At 45.3% G+C, this 18,387-nt stretch overlaps 1 protein-coding gene across 1 annotated transcript in view; it reads left to right on the forward strand.

Annotated features, from left to right (window-relative positions):
• Cds1 (CDP-diacylglycerol synthase 1) overlaps positions 1 to 17,442 on the forward strand; it is a 66,120-nt gene extending 48,678 nt beyond the window's left edge. Inside the window, 8 exon segments of the mRNA XM_028867281.2 lie at positions 741 to 799; positions 2,662 to 2,744; positions 3,962 to 4,049; positions 6,373 to 6,441; positions 9,577 to 9,729; positions 11,618 to 11,737; positions 13,179 to 13,282; positions 16,894 to 17,442. Coding sequence (XP_028723114.1) covers positions 741 to 799; positions 2,662 to 2,744; positions 3,962 to 4,049; positions 6,373 to 6,441; positions 9,577 to 9,729; positions 11,618 to 11,737; positions 13,179 to 13,282; positions 16,894 to 17,023 — 806 coding nt within the window. The 3' untranslated portion in view covers positions 17,024 to 17,442.
• The last annotated feature ends 945 nt before the right edge of the window (positions 17,443 to 18,387 follow it).

Consider the following 18,387-nt stretch of genomic DNA (forward strand, 5'->3'; position numbering starts at 1 on the left):
GCATTCATGCGACTGGTCTGAGAAATTCAAGTTGCTCTTTGTACTTCAAGTTACTTGAGTTTCCATGGAACTGGGCCTTGAGGGCCAGGGGCATCTAAACATTTCTTTTAATTCTGTAATCCTCAGTGAAGAAACAAACCCTTTTTCTTCATTTGTGAAGAGGAGATGATGAAGGCTAGCTACTCAAGATATTGGAGGGATCGAATGAATACATGGAAAAGCTTAGATGGGAATTAGGAACATAACGTGTTTAATAGGCATGCGCTGCCATAATAGTCATTCATGTTTTGCTGTATAGGCATTGAACACAATCTGTACATACTCTCAAGTCAATCGACATTTTATGAGGTGGGATTTGCTATGCTGAAGATCCAGTATAGAGCCCCCAAACACTCTAGGCAAACAGTGGACCACTGACCTACCAGCTTGCTCTTGATAACCTGATAATTTAAGACGTTTTTCCAGTTCCCATATTAGCAAGGGACTAATTCATTTAATTAATGTAGGAGATAGTGATTGAATTTTTTCTCATGGAGTGTACTTGGCACTTCAGAGATTTCAAAATCGTTCCTCCAGGAAGCTACTTAAAATGCTTACTGTTAAGTAGGAGAGGTAGCGTTGAGTGACGGCTAAAGTGTGCTTGGACGTGATACAGGAAACTGGTGTTCTGGGGGGCGTGGTGTTCAGGGAATCGTGTACTCCATGTAGAATCACACAGCATGTCTCTTGTTTTTGAACAGGTTTCTGCATGTTTGTGCTGAGCTTGGTGAAGAAACACTACCGCCTGCAGTTTTACATGGTGTGTATCACAGCTTTCCATAAGCCGCGTTCATCCTTTGTCCTGGACCCGAAGAGACAACAGTCCCATTAACTAGTTAAGGTCTTGCCTGAGCCCGGAGAATTTTTCAATTTTTTTTTTTTTTTTTTTGTTCATTCGATTACAAAATATTGAAGTTGAAAAGGTTTTGAGATTTAAGACATACAGCAGTCCCTAAAGTGATCCTGAAACATTTTTAAGTATTTTCAAAGAAAAATATGTGATCTGTTTGAACCCCTTAACATCCTTGGGATAGTTGCTGAAGCCTGGCAAGTATGTGCCGTGTGGTTTTGTTGAAGTTGACCTTGGACACCGTCTGTTGGCATCAGCCTAGTGCAGAGCGTGTGCTTTCGTGGTCGTTAGGGTCAGTCACAGGTCGCCATTGCACCGAGATACCTTGTTCACTGGAGAGAAGTAGTCTGTGTTTCCTGAGATCCATTACTTTACACAGTGAACTTCTCATCTTCCTAAAGCGGAGCGAGTACTGAGAGGTTACAAACTCATGGGTCAGCAAGGCTTAGTCAGGTTGGATCACACTTCCCACGTGGGCTTTTCCTTAAGAAAACATTCTACAAATTATTATTGCTAAGAAATTTGTAGTATTTCCTACCTACATTTCTAATTTCAGGTGGTCCTAGAGTAAAATCTTAATGAAATCTAAAATCTTCAAGACAAATTGGAAATAGTCCAATCTCCCATCAGGAACTTGGTTCTAGAATCTTTGTGAATAGCAAACTCTATGCATGCTCGAGACCTTCTGTTTCCCTGTGGCCCACTTGTGTCCTCCCCTGCTCTTGAAATCATTCTAGTTAATTACAAGACTTAACATCATCAAATCCTATGGAAATCGTTATTGCTTAGGGAACAGTGGCAAGAAAAAATAAGTGTGCATTTTGATCCATGTATGCATGGTTCCTGAATATGGGTGTAGGACTTACTGGATGTAGAGCGAAATCTATAATATAATAGGGCCAGTTGCCTATTGAAAAATTGTATTTTAAAGCAACTAGTACAAAGTGCTTGGTTCCTTTAAATGTGTACCAGTGGAGCAGAAGAAAACAACCGACATCAAATACCGTGCTGAAATGAAAAATAGTGTTTAAGAGTAAATAAGAATCTGAATTATTTGAAAAGTCACTTCATAATTGCCGATCAAGTCTGTCAGATGAGTACATAGAATGGCTGCTTTGGGCTCACATTCTGCCCACAGTAATTGTCCTGAAAGTCACTGAAACAGCAATCTCTCAGGCTGAGGGGAGGGGAGGGATGATGTGGGGATGGTGATGAGGCAAACAGCACAGGACTTGCAAATTTTGAAATTGCATAATGTCATTGAACAGACCCAGAAAGATCAACTTTCAGCACGAAAAGGCAGTTGAATCCTGAGAGTTTTAAGCACTTAGAGTTAGAATAACTCTTTCCAGGGGAGGTTGTCAGGAAACTGAGGAAAGAAAGGAGCTTCGGCATGCCAACTACGAAGCATTCAGAGACCGCCACTGTTTTCCACACACCACAGCAACACTGTCAGCTCCTCAGCAATTTAAATGGAGTCATCCAGGACCATGCTTTATTTCTCCGTGTTTCTAAAAACGCAATAGTGTGTCTCGCTGGTAGTTGCATTCCCTTTATGTATAAATGACAATTATTTTGCTAAACGTTTTCGTTATTTCAGGCTTTAGCAGACAGTGTAATTTACTAACCACACTTGTTTTGTTTATATGACCTTATCTTACAAATTCTGATCAGAAGTCACGGCAGAAAATTTGTGTTTCAAAATTGCTCTTGCTAATTGGCTGTCTAATGAGCTGTGTTTGCTAATTTTTGTGTTGTTGGGCTATTAACAGTTCGCATGGACCCATGTCACTTTACTGATAACCGTTACTCAGTCACATCTTGTCATCCAAAATCTGTTTGAAGGCATGATATGGTAAGGGATTATGTTGTTATGCTGCGTTCTGTTTTTCTGTCTTGCCCTTTAACCCCCAACACCGGCAGGAGCTTTGCGGTTTCCGCTACAACACGGGAACCACTTGCTGTATCCCATTAAAATTACCGAGTTTTAATTACTCTCTGACAACTGATCACAAAATGCTTTATTAATGATTGGAAACCTTTCTTTTAGTTCCAAATAAAAGGCAGAAAGTCTTCCTCAAGACCCACTTCCATTTTTCGATGCTAATAAGCCCCAGCATTACTTTTTAAGAAACAAAGATTGGATGTTATTTATGTGGAGCATGTGGCTTTCAGTAAGTGGGGTGGATAAATGCCTTTTCTCCGGGCGACAGCTGGGTGGGTCCTGCTTCACGTCTGGAAACGAGCAAGCTTCTAGACTGTGTATGTGCAGAGCTGTGTGCTCCACAGCACTGCAGACAGCATTTTTATTAATTAAAAGTTATCCAAATTAATAATTAGAGATGATCTGGAATGGAGAAAGGCTTAGTGAAGTTCTCTGTACATGCGTATAGATGATGAAAATGAGGCTTCTTCCTTCACATCTGTCGTGAAGTCAGCAAGTAGAATCTTCTGCAGCTAACTGGAGTTTGGCCAGCATAAGTTTTACCCTCCTGACAGCTTACCAAAATGTGCATGTGTTTGTGTAAACAATCTAGTTTAGGGATGGATGCCATGTAAAACCTTTAAATTGAGGGAGAAATGTTGCTTATATAAATAGGTTCTGCAAACTTATCAGAGTTTGGCACAGTCGTAGGCTAAGATAGAACTGAAATTAATAATTTTCCTGAAAGAGAATTTGCATTAAGAGCTTCGTGTATAAGCTTGTCACTTTAGTCTCTGGCTGCACAAGTGACTTGTCTTGCATCTCACAAGGCTGCTCTTCTTAAAAGAAATGATGATTTCTTGAAAGTAGTTCCTTATATAATTACATTTTAAATGTTTGTAACTATAGCAATTGGTTCTTTAATAGTTTCCTTAGCAGCGCTCTCCAAGTGTCTTAGTTTAGTGGTAGGCTTTGTTCCATCTCCTGGCTAACTAAGCAGGCTTGTGTGATATTTTCTGCCTCTCCTGGGCCTTGCCATGGGGCTGTGCTCTGCGCTGTCCACTGTGTGATCTAAAGGGTCGTCGTGTGGGTTCATTCTGAGCTATAAATTGTTTAATCACACACTTTTCTCTGCTAATGTTTTAAAGGTTCCTTGTTCCAATATCAAGTGTCATCTGCAATGACATCACTGCTTACCTCTTCGGATTTTTTTTTGGAAGAACTCCTTTAATTAAGGTAATGGGAAATGTTAGAGGGAAGCCCTTCCCATAGACTTCAATCCAGGCCACAGAACATTGCAAGCGTCTGACTTCTTTTGACTTCTAGGCCACACTTTTGACTTCTAGGCCACCACCTTGATGTTCCCACATGCAGCAGCTTGCCACAGTGCAGGGCGGTTAGCTACTGTCTTAGGAGTTCGCTCTGAGTTTCTGTCAGGTGTTCAGCTGGGTCCTCCATGGGGCCGGACTCCATTTTCTTTCACTTGTGAGAACTCATCTTTCTGCTGGTTTCTCCTCCCCAACAGTTGCTCAGTTAGTTCTTTAACCCGTTCCCAGCATTCCCACAGCTCGCTATCCCGTCCTTCCCCAAACTTCCTAAAAGAGCAAGGTGCACGGTCTTTCTGTACTGTCATCCGAAGACTCCCAAGTTCATTATAAGTGAGAGACCGGGGGTCCCACAGCCAGCGGTGGGAAGTCGGGACAAGGGAGGAAGGCACGTGTGAACAGCCTTTCTTCTGTGTATGGATCGTGGAGGCAAGGACGTGGATTAAATTATTCAGATCTCATTTTGGGCAAGAAAGAATCCATTTCTTTATGAAAAATCCAACCTTTCCCTTTTTCCCTTTTCTTAGGACTGGTTTTATTTTTTTAAAGAGCTTTTTATGTTGGGACTTGATGTAGGAGTCAGTTTCCACACTGAACAGAGTGTTTAATAGGAAGGAGTCTCACAAGTATGTTCCTTGGCTGGGATGAAAGCAATTATATGGAGGAACTGGTGGAGTATGGATTAGCCTTGTGCTGTTGAGAGCGGTGTGAGGAAGGGTAGTGCTCCTGGGGAGGGTGTGGGTGGCCCGCCCCTCAGGGTGCCGCCATCAACTCTCCACTTGTGGGTGGTCACACAGCACCAGGCCCCGCTGCAGGGCTGCTGGCGGGCACGGTGTGGATCTCTGAAATGTCTAAAGCTGCTGCAGCAGAGAACAAGACAGCGTGTTCACGGTGCTTGCATGGGCTGAACTCTAAACCAGCGTGCCTTGAGAGACTAAGACCCACACAGGAATCCTGGGGACTGGTTTTGAATACCTTTCAAGTGATTTCACCAAAGATTATTTGTATGATACGCCCAGAAGGTTGGGCAATTAACTTGTGATCTGGTATGAGTCAGCTTGAAGCTCTCTTAAGTAATCAGCAGACACTTTGAATTTGAGTCCACTCGATGGCACTAATACAGACACGGGATTATCCCAGGAAAAGGTGCAGTGGTTCCTTCTTTGTGGTAAAAACGTCACCAGATTTGTTAAGAAACCATTGCTGCCAACTAGTTTAACTTTGAGGTTTCTCAACTTCAAGATAAGAAGTCTACAAGGAGCTCAGGTAGCTGGGGCTGTGACCCATTCTTTCCCCCTGAGAGTTAATGCTGTCCCTACCAGCCCACTGGTCATGTACATTCTAATGCTTACCTTCCATGGCAGCTTTGGTGCAGTTAGGACCAGAGTTTTCTCTCCTGTCCCTTTACACTACCAAGTTCCAGACTTACTTCCAGATTCCCCCCCCCCCCGAATGTCTCGTTGACTGGGAAATAATAGCCAGATTGTGAAACATACCCAGTGTCTATTCTCAGCAGCACAATATGTTCCTTTCTGTCTAAAGGTAGACATAGATTCCGGGGGTGGGTACGTAATTTAAGGCTGTTGAATATTTCATTTCAGAAGGAAATCTCATATGTCTTGTAAATCAGGACTGAGCTGAGCAGGCTAGTACAAATTTGTAATCTCAGACTTGAGAGGCTGAGGCAGGAGGGTTGCGAATTCTAGACCAGAATGGGTTCCATAGTGGGGCCTATCTCCCTAGTCTCCCTGACAACGAAGAGACAGCCTGGAGTGTTGAGTGTCCGTCCGTCCGTCCGTCCGTCCGTCTGTCCGTCCGTCCGTGCCTTGTTGTGTTCCTTCTCTTCTCTGGTCAGTAGCAGGTCAGGACTGGCGATGTCTGTGTAGGACGACTAATAATCTCATTCCAAGAGAAGCATGCAAGTCGTGAGGAAATTATTTCAATATTGAATTTATAGCCCTTTGAAAGGAAAAAAAGGGAACGAACTTGAGGCTGCTGAGCAGAGGTGAATAGATGCTGACAGTCTATCACGGGAGTTTGAGGGGCTGTCTGCATTGGGTGCTGCTCGAGATGCTTGCTCAGGTCAGTCATGACCATGCCACGAACAACCGGAGTTTCAGCCCGTCCTAGTGAGAGGAAAGGAAAGAGATGTGCAGGGCATTGGGGGAACTCAATGGGGCTCTTCCGCTCCCTGGCTTTGTACATTTACCAACCCTCCATCTTACCCCCTTTAGCTATCTCCCAAGAAGACCTGGGAAGGATTCATTGGCGGTTTCTTCTCCACAGTCATATTTGGATTCATTGTGAGTTTTACTGGGATTTTACTTTTATTTATACTCTGAAAACTCATGTTAGGTTTTAGCTTTTTCTAAAATGCTAGTCATATTTTTATTGAAACTTACTACATAGGCACCCATAGTCAGTCATTCTCTGCGTTTTGATTAGTGTTGATTCTGTGGTGGTCTCCGTCTGCTGCAGAAAGAACTTTGTTTGATGAGAAGTGAGAGCCACACTTACCTGTAGATATAAGACAGGCTGCCTGTCCCCACCAGGACATCTACAGTTTCACCTCTACACCTGAGACTCTTGGAACATCGCCGAAGAAGGAGAGAGCCAGGATGTCTGCTGCAGGATAGTGTCTTCCATATTTTCCAGGGAGCTGCACCCATGAAATCTTAGCAATGATCATCTAAACAAGAACTGAACAATGACAGCACACACAGGAGAAACCTCACAAGGCCTCACCTAGATGAGGAGGGCAGGCCATTGATGGCTGCCAAAAGAGGGAGCATCAGTCTTCTCGAGAGACGAGACCCTTACAGGTCATCCCATCCCAAGTCATCAGCCCTAAACATGTATACATATGAGCAGGTTGCATTTGTGTGTGTGTGTGTGTGTGTGTGTGTGTGTGTGTGTGTGTGTGTGTGTGTGTGTAGGTGAGCGTGTAAAACAGTGTAATTGAAGAAGATGAGTTATGAATTTGAGACGTGATCGGGGGGACACAGGAGGAGTTGGAGAAGGGAGCAGGAGGCCTGGAAGTGATGTACTCGTGTGTGAAATGCTTCAAACCAGCAAACAAAAACCCCAACCTACTAAGCATAACCAACTTTGAACACCAGTACCTGTCACTCTGGCTACAGAGCAGGTCACGTGGAAGCTTAAACTCTGTGTCCCAGAGGGATCCAGACTGCTGGACTTTGTCAGGTGGTTCCAGAGTGCCTCCACGTTGTAGGCCCACATGGTGCCCTTTGTTTTGGTCCTTTCTGAAAGCTTCTCTGCCTGTTAGGAGGGTACAGATGCTGGGACAGGTGTCCTCTGAGTACTAGCCGGGTGCAGATGGTGTTCAGGTCTGCCTCCCGACACACGGTGCCCACCGGCTCAATGAGTAGGTCCTGCCGTGAGCCCAGCCTGGTTAAAATATCAGGTCGCGGTTGAGGGTTTGAGGCAGTGTTGTTTTATTTGGTTTTGGTGCTTGGGATTGAACCCAGGACCGTGACCATGCTGAGCAAATGGTCTACCACTGAGCCACATCCCTAGCCCTAGAGCTGGGGTTTAACTAAAGGTATCTAGTGACAGTACTGGGGAGGCAGAGGCAGGCAGACCTCTGTGAGTTCAAAGCCAGCCTGGTCTACAGAGCAAGTTCCAGGACAGCCAGAGCCATACAGCGGGACCCCGTCTCAACCTCCCTCTGCAAATAACAATACAATTACTACAGTAAAATGTAGTGGGACGATTTCCTGTGTCCCGGCCTGCCACTTAACAAATCTCTCCCACTCTCGCCCCCCAAGTAAACACACAGAGGCTTATATTAATTATAGCTGCATGGCCATGGCTCAAGCCTTTTGCTAGCTAACTCTTACATCTTAAATTAGCATATAACTATTAATCTGTGTATTGCCATGTGTTCCGTGGCTTTACCTGCGTCCCAATACATGTTGCATTCTGCTTTGTTCTTCAGGTTGCCTGTGTTGTCCAAACACCAGTACTCTGGGCAGCTTGCTGGCATCTCTCCCCGCCTTCTTCCTGTCTCTCTCTTTGAATTTCCCACCTGCCTCTAAGCTGCCTTGCCATAGGCCAAAACTTTATTTATCAACCAGTCAGAGCAACACATATTCACAGCGTACAGAAAGACATTCCCCATCAGTAAAAGGTATCAATAAAGGGACTGTACATGACTAAATAAAAGAAAAATATACAAAAAGATTACTGTTAGGGAATTCAAAAATTTAAGTCTAGTCCCTGAGAACTATAGTTGATAATACAAAATCACAGCCAGGCATAGTGTAATAATAACAACACAAAGCTTTGGGAGAGTAAACATGTAAATAAGTGTGGCTTTGTCCTATATGAGGAAACTACCCCTCTGTTCAATTCAAAAACAATTCATTCTCAAAGAAAATTCTAGTAGAATTTGGAGGAAAAAAAGCAAGTTTTGAGGTAGAATGTTAGTAATGACTGATACATCTAGAGAATCCAGTCCTGCTTAAGGTTTATGTATCAAAAATAAAATACCAAGTTAAATAATACTGTAAGAGTTTATTATTTAGAGATTCTATATGGAAAGCCCTGTCACTGGAAGAAGGCAAGAGCCCTTAAAATGTAACGTACAACCAGATAAGAAACTGGCTCACAGGGAAGCAGAAGCAGTTGGAATCTGTTCCTAGCAGCAAGTTTGAATTCCCGCTGTTCTTGAGCCAAACAGTGGAGTGAGTTGCTGCCAGAGAAGTGGGATCAAATGTACATGAAGATGTTTTATCTGGTCTCCTTTTCCATGGCTGGAGATGGCCAATTTTAAAGACCTCAATGATGAACCATTGAGTCAGGCATCCTGGGCTGGTAAGGGACAGTGGTGCCTCTCACCTGCACTGTTGTGCACTGTTTGCTTAGAGATTGTGTATCAGCTGATGAGATTAACTCGTTATGTCTAGTAAGTCCCTCTGCACAGCCCACATCTTCATAATTCACCCCTTTACCGTGCCTTCTTAGGCCCTGCTAAGAGTGACTACGTAGACTTTTAAAAGTAAGGTCTTGGGCTGGAAAGATGGCTCTGTGGGTAAAGGCACTGTCTGTGCAGAGCCTGGGACCCGAGTTTGATCCCCAGAGTTCACGTAAAAGGAGAAGGAGGAAACTGAGTCCACAGAGCAGTCCCCTGGCAGGTGCACACACACCCTGCACACGTACTTAGAATAGTAATAAGATAAAGTTTAAAAGTAAGATCTCCTAGACGGCTCCTTTAAGACCGTCAGCCCCGCCCCTTCGGAGGTTGTATGGAGCGCTCACGGCTTTCAGTCAGGGTTTCTCCTGGGACCATCCTGACCTAGCTTTGTGACTGCCTAGCCGAATGCCATTGCAAAGACACTCGGGTCTGGCTCCGTCCTTTGTGGCACTCAGCTCCTTTTACTTGGGCAATATCTCATGCATTCTGCTTTGTTCTTCAGGCTGCCTACGTGTTGTCCAAATACCAGTACTTTGTGTGCCCAGTGGAATACCGAAGCGACGTCAACTCTTTCGTGACAGAATGTGAGCCCTCAGAACTCTTCCAACTTCAGAGTTACTCCCTCCCTCCGTTCCTGAAGGCGGTGTTGAGACGGGTAAGAGCAAATGGCTAGCTAATGTGATTGGAGAACTACCCGTTCGACTGAGCTCCGTTCAAAGGGGTGTTCTGGCTCGTTTTTTAAAAGATGTAGAAGTGGATTGTATGTCTGTCGTCATCTTAAACATCAAATGGGTATTAACATTTCCAAGCGTATGTTTGTGCACTAGGAATTTATTTGCATAATGATTTAAATACTGATAGTAATTTACTTTATGTTTTTAAAAGTATTTTAAAATATAAATAAAATTTAAAAATAAATATAAAGATTTTTACAAATAAATAAATACAGGTTACTGACATGATTTGAGTAAGTATAAAACTTAATTAAGACCCGTCAGTTGAAAGAGCCCTTGTTTTTAGGGGTCATTTTAATATAGAAATCTTCTTAAAATGAGTCTCCCCATTGCCACCATTTAAAGCACCTGAGATGCCGTCCCCAGAAGGTTTGGTGTGCTCTCCCGTAGACCCCGCCTGTCTGCTGTTGCATCCTCAAAGTGGGAGACGGTGGGCTGAGTAGTTTTCACACGGGAAGAGGGAACCTCGGCTGAAGGATTGCCTCCATCAGATTGTCCTGTGGGCTTGTCTGTGGGACAGTTTCTTAATTGCTGATTGATGGGGAGGGCCCACCCCACTGTGGGCGGTGCCATCACTCGGCAGGTGGGCCTGAGGAAAGGAGCTGAGCAAGCAGGGTCCCTAAGGCTCCTGCCTTGGCTTGCCTTGGTGATGAAGTATAACCTGTAAGCCAGATTTGCTTCCCCTCACAGCAGCAGAACGCTAGCAAGGACATACAGTAACTGTGTGCACATACATGTGTGTGTACACTGTGCTTCAGACTCACAGCCGCAAGTTGCTAGAAACAAGTTAGCCTACAAATAATTTATCTCTTTGAGTGCTCAATGTTTCGTTTCCAAACATTTTTTCACTATCCATGCTTCCTGTTCTATTCAATAAACCTTTGGCTGGTACCAGTCTAAAGTTTGGAGCAGTGTTGTTCTTTGAGAACAGATCCAAAACTTTGTGGGCTGAACATCTTTTTGAACCATATTCATCATGTGCTGCTTTTAGTTCATAGTTACTTAAGGAGGAAAAGAGCTGTACACTCAACTAATTTGAATATAAAATTCTGTTCAGATGATTTCACTAAATCCTTGGCAATCATCTTGTTCATGTTCATTTGGACAGGTCTTGTTTTGTTTGAGTCAGGGTCTTACCATGTAGCCCAGGCTGGCCTTCAACTCAAGGTACTTCTGTGTCAGCTTACAGAGTACACGCCACTACCCCTTGACAGTTTTTAAGAAACTCATTTCTGAACTGGGCAGTGGTGGTACACACCTTTAGTCCCAGCACTCGAGGTCAGCCTAGTCTACAGAGCAAGTTCTAGGACAGCCAAGGTTACACAGACAAACCCTGTCTTGAAAATTAATTTTTTTAAAAAACGAAAGAAGAGGAAAAGAATTTTATTTCTGTGTGTTTCTATAGCTTTCAACTTAGTTTTGGCGATAAAGACAACTTTTTGCTATTTCATCATTTAAAATTAGCTAGCATTATAAAATATAAAATTAAAATAAATCCTATACTTATAAGAACCAAGTGTTATGGCCCAAAGAGCAAACGGAAACTAAAGTGTGAATCCCCCACACAGCTGTTTCCTAAGCCCTGGATGAGCTAGAATTCTACCAGGTGTGCCAGTGAGGCTGTGGGTGATGAGCAGGGCATGGGAACTGCCGATGATGGCATTTTTATCCCGTGGTCTTTAAGGCATGAGACGTTGACAGAAAATGTGGCCTGTTTTGACCTCCTGGGTCTGCCGTGGTTCCTGGGTCACATAGCATGAATGAGTGCGGTGTTAACACGGCTGCTCCTCTCCACTTCTTCCTCCTTAGGACACCGTGAGCTTGTATCCCTTCCAGATACACAGCGTTGCTCTCTCAACGTTTGCCTCACTGATTGGCCCATTTGGAGGCTTCTTCGCCAGTGGATTCAAAAGAGCTTTCAAAATCAAGGTGTGTCTTACATTCTCTGCTACGCTGTTAGTGCACATCATTAGGAGCCATTTCGTCATCGGGATGTGGTCCACGACTGGCCACACTAAGCCTGTGGGAGCCGGTTCGCTGAAAGCTGGCCCTACGCTTTAGTAGAGCAGGGTCATCCTAAAGCTATGTCTTCATGGCCTTCCTCCCTCGCCGGGTTAAGGTAGCATTGGCTCATTAAGGGCTGGCATGGCTGTTGAAGATGTGTTAACAGGTCAGGAACGGTGCTCTGAGGAGGTGGAATTGGAGCTGAGATCTAAAAAGAGAGTAAGTCTTACTGGAAAGTCTGAGGAAGAGACTGAAGTGAGGACAAGGAGGGAGTTGTTTGTCGAAGGGGAGCAAGGACAGAGCGGCTGTGTTAGAGAAGGCCTGAGAGCACAGTGTTTGGAAACCCGACCACATTAGACCTTAGGACGGCCAGGGAAGTAAGTGAACTCAGGGAGCCTCTGCCCTGCACAGGGTGCTGTTGGGGGAGCCGGGCAGATAATCCACAAAGCCTACAAGATGCTCCCTCCCCATGGGGGGAGGGTGGGAAACAGTCCAGTCCGCAGTGGCAGCTAACTGAGGCTGCATGGGGGGGGGGGGGTAACTGCCTTGCCGTGGGATCAGGCCTCTGGGGCTCCCTCATGCCTCCGTGGACAGAGAAGGGAGGAAGTGGGTTGGCAGAAATCAGTCATAGGTGTTTAGAATGTGTTTTGGTTTTGTTTTTGTTTTCAACGGTCTCTAAGGTTCCTCATTGAAGAGAGGGGTCTTTTCCTCTTTCACATCTGAAGGTACAGTTGCTGTTGATTGTTAGGTGCCATGGTGTGTGAGAAGAGCCACGAGTTACTTGTGTGAGTGACTTGTGCTCTCTGGGGTCCAGGCAGTGAGTGCGGCTGCAGAAACCTCACCCCCTAGCCTCACCTCAGGCTGGCTGAGGTGTTCTCAGTGAGCCGCTGCGCGGTTCTTCCGCTTACCTCAGTGCTTACTGATGTCTCTTAATCACTGCAGTGTGTGTTCCAGAACAAGAGCTGTTTGGGTAAACATGAGGTGGAAATGCTTGTGCATCTGTGACACACCGAGGCAGCTCCCACACGGCTTCTGGCCATGTGGGGGCATAGGCAGTTACAGAATTAGATAAGGGTAGTTGGTAGACTTTTTAATTTAGAAAAATTACATTAATGAGAAAAAGTGCTAGACTTAATTAATATTTAGTGTTATTTCAGTGCTGTGGGCCAATTCAGAAATCATTAGACAGGGAGCGGAGAGTTGAAAAATACCATTTTAATCTGGTGGTATTTTCTAATTTATTTGTATTTGTTAGAAAAAGTTAATAGTGAAGTTGTTTTCCTTGTGAAGTCTGTCAAGCTGAAAAGACATTCACGGGTCAGGATTTGTCACAAGTGACACTTTGGCACATTGTCTGTTTCTGCAGGACTTTGCAAACACCATTCCCGGACATGGCGGGATAATGGACAGGTTCGATTGTCAGTATCTGATGGCCACGTTCGTGCATGTGTACATCACAAGCTTCATAAGGTACTGTTCTGTTAAACACAAAACCAAAACTTTTCATTGTATGACTCACTCTTTTGAATTCCCATTGGTTTAAACTAACTGCTTCTGTCAATGGCAGTTTATAATGTCAAGTTACATGGAATTGTAGCGCTAAGTAGTAGGGTCCAATCTTCATTGTTTTTAATACATTTGAGCAACTTAAGGTAGTATATACACCATGATTGTTAGCAGACTCAATTAAAAGACTCAATAAAAAAGACCCAGTTAATGTGACTCATGCTAGGTTCAAAGTACAAGCAGACTGCATTTCTTTACTGTGGGTATTTCACTGAACGCTGCTAAGGAAGAGAAGGACAGTCCATTCAGCCCAGTTCTTACATGAGTGTCTGTGACATGTCTAGGTGTGACATGTCTAGGTATGAGTAGAGCACAGAACATAGCAAAGCGGACCCCTGTCTTCCGGGCTGCTTGCTGTGATCGGAGAGGTATCAGGGAGTTTAGCGCTGGCTGTGTGAGGGGCAGAGGAGGTGGCTGTTTCGTAAACGCTTGGTCTTGTTAGTAGAGAAGACTTTCAGATCTGCCCGCCAGTGGCAGGTCAGCACAGGAAAGCCAACAGAAGTAACATAGTGATTTGATGATCTCCATGGTCTCCACAGGGGCCCAGGAGGCCACGGAAGAAAAGTTTTCATCAGAGTTATTGAGAGGGAAACTTACATTTAGAAATTCATAAATGTACACTTAAAACTATGTATCCATACCAGTGTATGAATTTTTGTATTAGTTTTTTGGGGGAGGGAGGTTACAGTCTTAAAATTTACCAACTTCCTTCACCTTTTCAAAGAACCAAGAGGTTATTAGTTTTCTGTGTGGTCTATTTATTTTCTCCCTCATTGATTTATACTCATTTTTTCATTTCTTTCTATTTTTAAATTTTAATTTGTTCCTTGTCTACCATTTTAAGATGAGCCTGGGTGGCTGATTTTTCACCTCCTTATCTAAGGCTGAATCAGAGCTCCTCTGTGACGCACTTGATTCTCGTCCTGTGTGTTGTAGCGTGTTCGTTTTTGTCAGGCAGTGGTGAGTGTTCTTCAGTTTCCTGTGTCACCTTCTCCTCCGACAGTCAGGTTATTTAGAAGTATATTGACTGATCTCCAAACAAAGCAAGACTTTGTTGTTCTTTCTTTATTGATATTTGCCCTAGTCTCATTGTGGTTAAAAGAACTTAATTTTTGAACCTTGCTTCGTGGCTCAGCACATCATCTTTTCTGGTACACGTTGCGTCCGCACAGAGGCAGAGGCCCACCTTGCAGCGTTTAGACGCGACACTGTGTCTGGTGTAGTTCTGCTGAGTGCCGAGTGTGGTCGTTTGCGTTGGGAGCGCTTGCTGCACCTTAACAGAGCGCTGTGGGCTGGCTCTCCTGCCATGGTCGGCTCATTCCCTTCTCTGCTTTGGTAGCAATGTGTAAGTTGGAAATCATCTCTTTTGAGGTGGTATTGCGATGCGGTGACACAGCGTGGTTTCTCTGTGGTGTTCCTCGTTTGGTCGCTGTGCCGCCATCTTTTCCCCGCCTGCCGCGCTGTCTGCGCCGGCCCCCTGAGGACGCTCCAGCAGCTTCTGTTTCTCTAGTGCTAGCACGCTGGTTCTCTATCTTTTTCATCCCCTTGTGCTCATTTTCAACAGTGTCTTTCTTTTCTGCTTGTTTTCTTTCTTTGTGACTCCACCAGTGGTCTCTGTCTTTTTATATGGCGTTTCCTTGTAGATGGAATTTGGCATTAGTCATTTATGACCAAGTCCCTAAAAAACAAACAAACAAACAAACAAAAACAACAGCAGCTTCATTTTTTCCGAAGATGGCATGTTTTTAAGGCATGAATTCACACTCTTTGTTTAGAAAGGAATTTATCTTGTGCTCTCTCAGCGGCAAAGTCACGCTGAGCTATGTCCCTGCCTTCTGAAAGCAGATCCGCGGCCTATTTGGAAGGCAGCTGTGTCCTGGATCCAGCTGCCGGGAAACCGCCCGCTGACATCACTTTCCATTCAGCTGAGCTTGCTGGGATGGCTCCTTCCTCTGTGGGCGGCTGCTCCAGGTTAAGCCATGGAATATAACGAGACAAGCCGGGCTGTAATTTGAGTGGACTTTGCCTGTGAGGGGCACACGGCCACAGGCTCTGCCAGTTTGCCTTGAGATAGGAAGGTGACCCCTGGGCGGCTGCTGCTCTGTGCTCTGGTGTAGCTGTTGTTGAAGGCAAAGATTTTTCAGAGTCACTTGTGCCTCTGTCCTCCCCCATTGTGATAATTCTATAGAAGGCATTTCTGTGTCGCTGGAATTTCCATTTCTTACCATTCTGTTTTTAAAATCCATCTTATAAGTCATTTACTTACCTTTTTCTAATGTGTGTCTCAGAATTCTGTGCCACTCCTTCCTATTTTGCTCATGGGATTTTTCCATTTAAATCTCAACGATTGTTTGCACATGCACCACTCTGCAAATGCATGGAGGAAGACTTAATGGCAATAATTATACACAGATATTTTTAAGGTGATAGGTTTGGGGGGGGGGTTGCTTTGGTTTTTTTTTTTTTTTTTTTTTTTTTTTGAGACAGTGTCTTACTCTGTAGACCAGACTGACCTGGAACTCACTATATAGTACAGCCTGGCTTCCAACTCGTGGTAATTCTTCTGCCTCAGCATGTGCAGTACTGAGCTTACAGGTGTAAGCTACTATGTCTGTCTTACTTCACAGACCGTTGTTTTACAAAAGCACATATGGAATGTATAAATGTGAGCTCTCCAGGCCCGGCTGTGGGCAGTTGCATTCCCATGACTGCGGCAGTGTTACCAGAAGCCAGGGTGTGAAGACGGGACCCCTGCCTGGAGTTCCTCTGAGCGCTTTGTACCTCAGCTGGGTTGTACACTGAAAGGCTGGGGCAGGGGTCCTGGAAGAGTGAGCCCAAGGAGAGAGGGGTGGTGAGCTGGGTCATGGCCCAGAGGTCACGTAGCTGCTCCCTGGGTCCCTTCTTCCTGCATGGACTGCTGCGGCAGAAGAGCAAGAGGCCAGGGCTTTCCTCGGGCCTCTGTTCAAAGAGCAGAGGGGGTCTTCCTACTCTTTGCTTCTTGGCATTTCCCTGGGACTTGGAAGAAAGCATTGACACCATGGTGCATTCTGGGTAGGGGCTTTGGAGCAGGACTTTAGTGTTTTGTTTCTCATATGAGTGGTCATAGTTCCCTGATGGTATTTCCTCAGCGAAGCACCTTCCATGGTCTAGAAGTCTCTTTGAGGCTAAGAATTTTAAATTTCTTTGTGTGCGCTCCTTTCTGTTTGTCCCGCGTCTCCTGCCCTGCGGGTTTGCTCTTATCAAGTTGCCCTTAAGAGACTGTCTGTAGAACTTAGGTCTCTGTCCTGTGCCTGCTCTTCCCTCCATGCCCACTCCCCTTGCATCTCATGGCACAGTCATTCTGGCCCTTTGCTCCCCTCCACAGGAGCGCTGGGCACTCACCTGGGATCCTGTGAAGAGCTGTTTCAGTTCTGTAAAGATGGTTGCCTAGCACGGGTTCTCGGGAGCACCTGCTCACTCAGCCCCCACCCCCCCATGCAGACAGTGTGACCCTGTCTTCTCTGCTTCATCCTCAGGGGTCCGAATCCCAGCAAGGTCCTCCAGCAGCTGCTGGTGCTTCAACCAGAACAGCAGTTAAACATCTACAGAACCCTGAAGACTCATCTCACTGAGAAAGGAATCTTGCAGCCCACCTTGAAGGTGTAGCTGCCCGGAGAGGATGGACTGCCAAGGAGGAGCTGGCCCAGCAGCTCTGAAGTCTTGCACTGAGCCGGCGTGGGGCTAAAAACTTGACAGATGCAGGTTTTACAGATGCGAAGGTTTCTTTCTCTGAAATTACTGTGAATATTTAACAAACACGTGATCTAAGTGATGAGTGCATAGCAGGCATCCGCCCTTGAAAGCTACTAGACTTTTCTCAGATGGATTTTCCAATGTTAACTTCTCTGCCCTCACTTGCTGGGCTCCATAATTTAGGACACTTGTGTTTTAAAGAGTCAAAGACTATAAATTGAGGCCCTCTTAGGGTTGTGCCCGGCAGTGTGGTCTTTTGCACAGACATTGACCTTTGCACTGGGGACTGCCTCTCCGTGGCCGGATGCTTGCTGCAGGCACAAGGGAGCCAGGTCTCCGGGGCCTCCTCCCCTTAGAGACTCAAGTATTTCTGAAGGCCTGAGTTAGATTAAAAAAGAATGATTGTCCACTTTTTTCTGTTTTCTTTTTTCCTTTTTGTTTGTTTGTTCATGGTACTGGGGATGGAACCCAGCGTCTCATACACACCAGGCAGGTACTCCATCCCTGGGCTCCATTCCGGCTGGACCGCCTGTCTGAGAAGTAACAGTCTGCTGAGTGAAAACATCTTGATTTTTAAGTAGTTTCAAGATTCCGAGGCTAGAGGCTGAAGCCTATGCCGATACTGATTCGTTTAAAAGTGGGTGTCTGAATCCACTTCTGATGAAACTTTTTGAAAAACATAACCCAGCTTCCCATGGCTTGGTGGTAGCTTCTGCTTTTCTCAGTTCCCTGGAAACTGATTTCACTGAGTCCCACGAAGGGGGGCGGGGGCGTGGCTGAGGTGGAGTGCTGGCAGGCTGCCTGGGGTGAGGCACCTCCTGGCAGTCCAGGGCCTGCCTCCAGCTCTCTGTACACCTCACCTGGAAAGAAGACCCAGGCCCTGCCGACTCCCTGGTGGCGACTGCTCTTTCCATCATGCCATCAAATCCAAGAGTAAAAATCAGGCAGAAATAATAGCCATTGAGAAGAAAAGCCTTCCTGAGGCGGGCCGGACATTGTGGCCGCCTGGAGGAAGCCTGCTCTCAGCCCTGGACGTAGGCTCCTGTCGCTGCCTGTACTCACAGCCATGCTCCGCACATCCGAGGTGGTTGGTCACACTCGGCAACCATCTAGACCTGTCATCAGTGTTCAGAGGGGGAAATAGAGGCACTGTAAAGACTATTTTGGTAATGAAAAGAGTAAATATTTTGTTTAAATTAGAAATGGATTTCGGTTATCAGCATTTCCTTCCTACTGCAGACATGCCTGGGTTCGGAGGACAAGCCTCCAGCCGTCCT

This window comes from Peromyscus leucopus, chromosome 10 (genome assembly GCF_004664715.2).
Source record: "Peromyscus leucopus breed LL Stock chromosome 10, UCI_PerLeu_2.1, whole genome shotgun sequence".
In the NCBI taxonomy this organism is placed as follows: domain Eukaryota; kingdom Metazoa; phylum Chordata; class Mammalia; order Rodentia; family Cricetidae; genus Peromyscus; species Peromyscus leucopus.